Here is a 9117-nt window from a genome sequence, read left to right on the forward strand (position 1 = left end):
AGTCAGAAGTGGAGGAGGCAGTGCAGGAGTGCAGGAATGCTGAGGAGAAGGCCAAGAAGGCCATCACAGATGTGAGTGACCACTCACCTACCCACTTTCCAGAAAGACAGACAAGAGCCCTGGGTCCAATAACACCAACTTGGTTCTGTCTTAGGAGTTTGAGAACTTTAGAAAGCAAACACCAGGAGGGGAAAGAGGGGACTCTTGAGGGAGAAGAGGTCCTGGGGCTTGTATTCAATTACCCCTTCTCCTGGCCCACAGGCTGCCATGATGGCAGAGGAGCTGAAGAAGGAGCAGGACACAAGTGCCCACCTGGAGCGCATGAAGAAGAACATGGAGCAGACCATTAAGGACCTGCAGCACCGACTGGACGAGGCCGAGCAGATTGCCCTCAAGGGTGGCAAGAAGCAACTGCAGAAGCTGGAGGCCCGGGTGCGGGAGCTGGAGAATGAGCTGGAAGCCGAGCAGAAGCATAATGTTGAGTCTGTCAAGGGCATGAGGAAGAGTGAGCGTCGTATCAAGGAGCTCACCTACCAGGTATGGGCAGGGTGGGGGCTCTGGGTCAGGCGACTAAGTAGGAGTAGATGGTGAGAATGGCTTTTCCAGTATCACCACCTGGCTCATACAGATTGTGCTCTAGAAAAGGAAACTCCAGCTCCCTTCTGGAAATGCCACCCAACCCTCCTGGAACTTGCTCCTTTACAACTGTCTTTAGAGCCATTTTCTTTCACATTTTCTGGATTCAGTTTGGCTTGGATCCATGAATTTTTCTAGCAAATGGAAAATCTATATGTACTTCCTGAAGGCTCTTTTTACCATGTTTTTAATAACTGTAAGTATTACGAGGAGTCATGGTATGGCACTGTAGGATAGGCACTAAACTGATAACTGCAAAGTGGGCAGTTCAAACCTACCAGCTGCTGCTCGGAAATCCTGCACAGGGTCATTATGAGTTGGAACTCACTCAATGGCACTTAACAGCTAAAACAAAATGTTACCAGGAAATCTTCAGAGTAATCCAAGGAGCCATCCCACCTTCCATTCCAGTCTGAAAGGGAGGGACATCACGTAGCACTTTAGGGATAAGAAATTATCCATGGAATTTTTACAACAGCAAACAGTGAGACCTCAGAGAAAGAAGCTCCAAGAATGGTCTAAGACCTCTCCGTAATTTGAAGCTTTTGTCCATGACCTGTTACTTTTCACATTTTGCCTGGGTAGGGAAGACAGTGGGGACAGGGAGTATTGATCCACTGGACAGATAGCTCCTAGAAGCAATAGGAATAAGATCTTGACATAGAACCACGATGTGTTATGGACAAAATTGGAACGACATCTGAGCAGAGGAAACACATACAACGATATGGTGATAGGAAGGGTCAAGTGAGAGTACAGGTAGTCATCCTGGTGCCTGAATTCTGGCCCAGCACAGTTTATTAAAATCAAAATATGGGCTATGATAACATCCCTTTCATTCTCTGCCCCTCATTATTACTCGTCTGGTCACCCTACAACCACTGGGCAAAAGCATTTATCTTGCTGCATTCAGGTTGGAGCTGGAGCAGACCTGATGCTTAATATTGTCATATAAAGGTATTCTATTTGGTTGTGAGCCCCATCCACCCACCCTTTTCAGATTTAGAACCACAGTCCTTACTGTTCTGTAGATCTCTAAGAACCTTACCTTGACCCTTTGATCTACAAGTTGAGTCAGAGATGGAATCTTTCCCACCACCTCTTTGGTCTGGAATATTGGGAAGGGAGGCAGCTAAGACATGGAGTGAAGAGTGGAATGATGAGGGTGGAAGGATGGTGATTTCATTTGCTCCTCTCCCCCAAAATGGCTTCTTGTACTCCTTATTCTCCTCCTAGACAGAGGAGGACAAGAAGAACCTGCTTCGGCTGCAAGATCTAGTGGACAAGCTGCAGCTGAAGGTCAAGGCCTACAAGCGCCAGGCTGAGGAAGCGGTGAGTTCATTGTTTTCTCCATTCTTTCAGCAACACACATACTATATTAAAAAAATCAATGAGTCTGCCGCAGCATGGGATCTGGATAAAGGTTTGCTGTCCACTCTCAGAATTTGCTATGTGTGAGTCCTATGCTCAGGACTGTGTTGCTCACTCTGAATTAACAGACTCTAAGCTATATTGGACTGAGCCCCTGCCAACAAAGAGTTTATAATCTAGATACTTGTAAGCCCAAGAGAAAGCAGTGTAGAGACTCATACCAGAACCTGGCAGGTAGACATTGCAGAAGGAAGGGAGGGAACCAGGGAGGCTTCCTGAGAAGTCAGCTCTGGGATTGGTCCTACAAGGGGACCTGAATAAGCATAGAGAAGTGGCGAGTTATTCTCGGTGGTCCGAAAGTGTGCATGTGAAGTGTTACTGCGGGAAAACTTGGGGGGAGGCATCTATCTAGGTCACAATTGGACAAGTGCAGTGAAACTGGGTTCTGAAGGGCCTGGACCAGACAGCATGAGCAGTGGGTGGCCATGAAGGAGTCAGAGGGGTAGAAAAGCCTGAGGAGGGAGCCAAGCCCCAACTACCTCTGGGGAGGCTGTTGCAGAACACAGGTGAGAGGTGAGAGTACAGAGTCCCTGGTTCAGGGACTAGGAGGCTGGGAATCCCACCACAACTCCTTTCACCTCACCCCACCACCCCCATCTCACCCCTGACAGGAGGAACAGGCCAACACCAACCTGTCCAAGTTCCGAAAGGTGCAACACGAGCTGGATGAGGCAGAGGAGCGGGCAGACATTGCCGAGTCTCAGGTCAACAAGCTTCGGGCCAAGAGCCGTGACATTGGCGCCAAGGTAGGCCCCTTTCCCAGGCTTCTCTTATCACCCCCATACTTGCCTATCCCCTGACATAAATGTCCCTCAGAGAAGGCCCTCTGTATCCTGTATTTAGACAGTCCTGAGGGCTCCCAGAACCCCTATTACCTGAGAATCCCTACAGAATGGAACTTTTACAGAAAGTCCCAATTCCAAGCCCCTAAATCCCAAAGACTTCAAACATGAAACCCCAAGATCCCTGAGGCCCTAACTGCTCCCTATCAGAACTCCCTTAGGCCCTTGAAAGCTCTAGGGCTTTTTCTTCATACCCTCCTGCCTTCTGTCAGCTGCTCCCTCACACCTCTTATTCCTTTCTCAGCAGAAAATGCATGATGAAGAGTGAAGCTGCCTCAGGAAGCTCGTCCTAACTAACCTATAATAAACATGAGTGAAGACTCTGCCAGAGCCCCTGTGTCCTTTCCACCAACCATCCATCCTGGAGCAGGGTGGCCCCAGGCCTTGTATCAGAGCTACAGGAGCCAAGGCATCTCACATCTGTAGAGGAGGACTCCGTGGGTCAGAGAAGTGAGGTGTCTGCCTGAGGAGGGATAGCCACGAACTCTGGCTCTGCTCAGTCAACAATGTAAGGGCAGAGAGGAGAGAAATTTTGAATACTCTGGTGGAAAGGCACCAAAAATGTGAACCAGCTCTAGATGCTGGATGATAGACTGTCTCCCAAAGCTGAAGCCACCCTCCACACTCTGTTCTGTCCAACATGAATGGTCCATTGATACCAGGAGAGGCTGAGGCTTGGCTGGGCATGGAGATGCAGGGAAAGGGAATGGGACAGGTTCCACTCTAGTCTGTCCCTAGTACTAATTCATAGGGAGCCTGCATCCTTGTCATCCCAGACTCCATCGTCAGGACCCCACCATGTGGGCACCCTGAAACTCTGGGCCAGCTGATGATGAGCCAGAACCAGTGCACAGTGTAGACCAGTCCTAAGCAATGCTCACCTTACACAAACACCAACAAGTATAGGGCTTGTGTATGTGCATACGCCCAGATTTGCACTGTCTTTCCCTCTGAGGTCCTAGCAGGGATAGTCTGCCTTGGGTCACGCAGAGACTCAGTGGACAGGGCTGATTCAGACTGCATTCTACTCAAGGCCCATTCCTCAGCTGGACTCTCCTGACCACCTTCTCATCCCTCACCTGATCACCCAATCTCCTGAGACCCCCCTAGCCAAGTCATTTCTATCCCTCCTCAGACTGGGTCAAGAAAGACTAGCCATGAAGAAGCCTTGAGAACTGTGACCAGAGACCAGAGAAACACAAAACCCAGTTGGTTCTAGCCCCATAAAGGTTGCTAGCCTGTGGAAACAAATGCATAGCCAAGACACAAGCAAAGGGGAGCAACAAGTAGGAGATAGAAAAAGTCAGACCCAAAAGGATACTTCAAGGTGAGAACAAACAAGCATCAGAGAGGGGATAGCTTGTTAACATGGGCGGAGTCATTGAGCTAGACCATGTTGGGCTGTCCAGGCTGGGAGGGGTGTCTTGGGCTTCACTGGGCTATCATGAGATGGGCAGGGCTGATGCCAGTCTTCAACAAGTGCCTACTGTGAGCTCCCTCTCAGTCAAGCTCTCCCATGACATTGGTCATGGACAACGATAATTATCTTTTAAACACTTGTGCCCAAAACCATGACCTGTGTCCTTCCCCAGTCTGAGTTCTCAAGGACAGGTCTGTCTGTTGCTTCAGAATCCCTCATGCCTTGTACAGGGTCTGCACATAGGAGATGCTCAAGAAATGTTTGCTGAGACGTTAGCAAGCTGGGAAGGTGGATCCATCCACTGGTATAGGGAGCTGGGGGTGAGTCTGGACCATTTTGTTCTGAGCTACTGTGGGGCTCAGGATAGTATCCAGAACATTTGTCTGGGTGTCTGATTCTAGCTGTTGCTCTATCACAAATAAGGAGGTCACATCCCCCTAACTGGACCATAATTTTTCCTTATGTGGAATGAGGGAAGGGTTCTTCCAGCATCAGCATTTGGGATTCTCTGCCCTTATCTGATGCCACAGGCTGTGAGCCAGTCCTCCCCACACTACAAAGGGAAGCTCTATACACTTCCTAGGGGAGTACCTCACTTCAAACCCATTAACCTATGTGTACAGTAATGGTAGGTAAGCACAAACATCAGGAGGGCTTGAGCCTTCTCAGACATAGAATGCCAGTTGCCCAACCACCAGCACACTACACAGTGGCCTTACACACAGATGTGTGGTGTTGGTGAATGTCTTTAGCATCTTTGGTGTTATCCCCTACTACACTTCCTTGTTGCTCAAAACCAGTCTCAGAAAGGTACTATGACCTGCTTCAGGTAGCATTTCCCTGACTATACCTTGACATTCCCCATCTGCCTGATTTCTGGGGGGAAAAAAGACACCTGTAGGATTTGAATCTTTTAATTTGAGAATGACTTGGAGGTCCAGTTTCTTCCTTGCTCCTTCACTGTCTTCCAGTACAACACCTCTTCCCTGTTAAGAGCTTCATCAGTGGCCAGATCTGCTGATAAGTTCCCGGTAACTTCTCAGGCCAGGCTCCATCTCTACAGGCACAAGAGTGGGGAATGGTGGATAGGGGGACCAATGAAGTCAAAGGAGACATGCCTGGGCTGTATTGTTCCCTTTGTCTGGCTGGGCCTTGGAAGTCAGGCAATCCCAAGGATCACTGCTGGTCCCCTGTGAAGATAGAACATGCAGGGGAAGGAATGTCAGGATGGGGTAGCTTGGGAAGGGGCAAATTCTCTCCCCAGAGCATAGGCACTCACCCTGGGTGGCCCTGGGTGCCATCTCAGTCTGATAAATCTTGAAGGCATCGTAGGCAAAGACAGAAACCAGGATGATGCCAAAAACCTGTGGGAGTAGGAGCAGGAATGTCACAACCAAGGTCATCTGGCCATGTAAATAAGGGACACAGGGTGGATGGTATGTGTCCAGGTGAGAGTCAGAGCCCTGGGCATTGGTTTTAGCTTGGAAGGAGGCACAGAAAGTGTGCAAGCATCAGCCAGAATTTCTGGAGTGTTGGGAGCCCTGCAGGGCCAGACTCACAAAAGCAGCAATGGCAGCTCCATCCCGGGAGGTCACAGCAGCAAAAGAGACCACCAAGAAGATGATGATGGCGCTGACACAGCGAAGAAAGTCCTGTGAAGGCCAGGGGTGCAGGGACAAATGGAGGGTCAGAGAGCAGTGGGACATCACCCTGAGGCTATTCTAGGTTAATGAGTGGCCTGAGTCTCAGACTTCTTAATCCTTACAAGGGGTGATACTCGTGGACACAAAATCAAGCACTTTTAAGAGAGTTCATACCACTACCCAGGGAATGGATGCAGATGAATCCTGAGCTACCCAGAGCAGCCCGGGGTAGGACTGAGGTAGGACTAGGACTCAGAGGCTGGAGCCCACCAGTCAGGCCCTGTATATGGAAAGGAGCAGGATAGAGTTACTCTGGGGCTGGACTTCTGTGAGTGGGAGAGCAGATGGATGGAGTATGCGTCCTCTTGGTTACAGTTACCCTTGTAACTATAAAATCCTTGTGGGTCAAGGCAACTTTACAGTGCAGGGCACAGCACGGGGTAAACACAATTGGGATGTGGAGGCTGAGCCCCAGACTACCTGAGCTCAGGACAAGAAAGGAGGCGAAGGAAGGGATCAGAATGGGACTGGGGAGGCAGGATTCCTCACCAGACAGGGCCAGTTAAGCCGATCAAATCGCTGGTAGTACTGGGTAGCATAGAGGAAGAGGAAGGTGAGTGTGATGAAGAACTCCAGCAGCGCTGCCGCCATGTAGGCGGAGATGGAGGCCGTGAAGCAGATGAAGATGATCAAGGTTAGGGCCTGCAGGACAAAGTGTGTGGAGCTTGCCGGGAAGGGACACAGCCTACAGGCTAGGTCTGTGGCCTCCTCAGGAGTTTCCCCAGGTTGGCAGCCTGCCCACCCCACCTGTCTTTGGAATGAAGCAAGCACTCTGGCAGATCTCCCCCAGCCCCTGGTAGCAGGAACCGCATGTCCCAACTAGGGTAATCTCCACCTCTGCCAGCCCAAGCTGCCCACTACCCTGGGATCCCAGCAGCACCACTGTGCAACTTCAGGGACACCATTCATATGGTAATACCGTGCCAATGGTATCCTCCCTAGTGGATAAAGTTCAAGGTGAACACCTGCCCCAAGAGTTATGCCCCAGGCAGCAGCCCATTCTCCCAGTATGCTCTGCCCACTCCCAGATCCTAAAACGCCTCTAAAACCAGAACCCTGGCTCCATGCTAAAACAAGGCTCAGAAGGTCAGGGTATACTCTGGCGGTCCCTCAGCTCTGCCAACATAGGATGTTATATATGCAGAGGACTATAGTTTCTTCCTGGTGTGGCGCTGTGGGTTAACGAGCTGGATTGCCAAGTCAGTTTGAACCACAAGGTCGGCTGTTCAAGCTTGCCAGCTGCTCCTTGGAAACCCTATACAGGGGCTCTGTGGGTTGAACCGACTCAACAGTACTTAACAACAACAACATAGTTTCTGTGGAATCCTGGTGTGGCACTGTGGGTTAAGCACGGGACTGCTAACTGCCAGGTTAGTGGTTCAAATTCACCAGTTGCTCCTCAGAAACTCTATACAGGGGGGCTATGAGTCATAACTGACTCGATGGTACTTAACAACAACAATATAATTTCTACAAAGTCTTACTCAGTGACCAGGGGAAATTCTTTCCTGATAATAGACTTCATAGGGAACAGACAAGGAGTAAATTGGACCTGCAGGAATTCTGCTCCTTTTGATAAGTGAACTTCCTGTTTGTGCCAAGAAGTAGCCTCTTAGAGCCTGGGAAACACAAGCCAGCATTTCCCCGTCCCAACCCTGTGTCTCACACTCCCTGGAAGTCCCAGAGAGCTGTCCTTCTGTCAGACTTCAACCCTTCCTGCTGCAGCTATCTCCAGCTTGGGAGGCAGTCTAGAGGCAGAGTAGGTGGTGAGGGAAGGGTGACTGAGGGCAGGAAAGGGTTCAGAAAGCCTGGAAAGGGGGCATTGTGAGGGGTGAGCCTTGGGAGGGCTGGATCCAGGAGTGGGGAGAGGAAAGATCAGGTACCAGGTTGGGAGATACGGTTGTTACCAGCTCGGTTTCCAGCAGGATGCCTCTGAGGGAAGAGAGGAAGGTCTTATCCACAGCGAAGCCTTGGAGCCCTGCAGCCGCCCCTTCCTCAGGGGGCCAGTCCCGGCGATCTCGAGTATTGGGCATCTTTGTGGAGCCTGCCTGGGTACAACCCCCTACACCACCAGCCGCAGCCTGGGAAGGGAAACGGAAACCTAACAGGATGGGGACGCAGACAGAAACCTGGAAGTGTACAAGGAGGCCTCCCCGCAGGGCCAAGGTGAAGGTGGCGCTGTCCAAATGGGCCCTCACCCAGCTGCCCCGAGTGCTCCCTGAGGTGCCTGTCCCAGGCTCTATGGGACACACGGGGCGTACAGGGAGGGGAAAGAAGAGGAGGAGCCGACCCAGTCTAGAGAAGGGATAAGGGGGAGTGGAGGAGGTCCATGAGAAACTGGGAGGAGCTGGGAGAAGAACCAAGATACAAGGGTAGGGCGGGCTACCCCCCAAGGACCGAAGTTTGAAGAAACTATGCCCCCCTCCTCTAACCTTAGCCCTGTACCTTGGGTCCTTCTTTCTCCCTTTTCCTTTTAGGGGGGATGGGAGCTGGAGTATGGCCCAGCCAGCATGCCCCCCACCTAGGACGGAGAAGTAGCAGCCAGGACCAGAGGACAAAGACGAATTGTTGCAGACAAGGGGGCGCTGTGTGCCTGCTGTAATGCCTCAATAGGCCTCTGTCTCTCCAGCATGCCAGGAGGGCAGCCTGACCCCAGCCAGAAAGGGGAAGGGATGGGAGGGCACAGTAGGGACTTCCGAAGGCAGGGAGAGTTGGTGGGGTGGGCAATAGGTGAGGCTAAAGAGGAGAAGGCACTAGGTTTAGGGATGCCATAGACAAATTAGGACATTTTAAAATACACTGGTATTTATTTGGATAAGTCTCAACATGCTCAACAGCAGCGTCCTCCTCGGAATTACCCACGTCAAAAGACTAGAAATTATACATTGAAGTACACAAAGTAGATGCTCACCTAATGTTTGGTGGATGAATGAGTGAATGAATGAATGACGGAACAAACATTGAATGAATAAAGAGACAAACATTGTTTCCCATTGGCAAAGGGAAAAATATCAAGAAAGTGCCTGTGCTGTACCAGGGCAGCTAGGGATGGGAGACCAGGAGTGGTGGCCTGGAGAAATGGCAG

The 9117-nt window shown here is 50.8% G+C and overlaps 2 protein-coding genes across 2 annotated transcripts in view; one reads left to right on the plus strand and one right to left on the minus strand.

Moving 5' to 3' along the window:
- The window catches only part of LOC102814372 (myosin-6-like), a 29497-nt gene extending 26320 nt beyond the window's left edge, over positions 1-3177 (plus strand). Inside the window, exons 11-15 of the mRNA XM_006835527.1 lie at positions 7-71; positions 262-537; positions 1873-1968; positions 2679-2813; positions 3157-3177. Coding sequence (XP_006835590.1) covers positions 7-71; positions 262-537; positions 1873-1968; positions 2679-2813; positions 3157-3177 — 593 coding nt within the window. The remainder of the gene's footprint in view (positions 1-6; positions 72-261; positions 538-1872; positions 1969-2678; positions 2814-3156) is intronic.
- Positions 3178-5505: 2328 nt separating this feature from the next.
- CMTM5 (CKLF-like MARVEL transmembrane domain containing 5) lies at positions 5506-8065 on the minus strand. The gene is made up of 4 exons (XM_006835426.1): positions 7940-8065; positions 6522-6674; positions 5609-5693; positions 5506-5519 (listed from the first exon to the last, which is right to left on the minus strand). Exons 1-4 carry the CDS (start codon positions 8063-8065, stop codon positions 5506-5508), a joined length of 378 nt encoding a protein of 125 aa, XP_006835489.1.
- Between the last annotated feature and the right edge of the window lie 1052 nt (positions 8066-9117).

This window comes from Chrysochloris asiatica, unplaced genomic scaffold (genome assembly GCF_000296735.1).
Source record: "Chrysochloris asiatica unplaced genomic scaffold, ChrAsi1.0 scaffold00017, whole genome shotgun sequence".
NCBI classification, from domain to species: Eukaryota; Metazoa; Chordata; class Mammalia; order Afrosoricida; family Chrysochloridae; genus Chrysochloris; species Chrysochloris asiatica.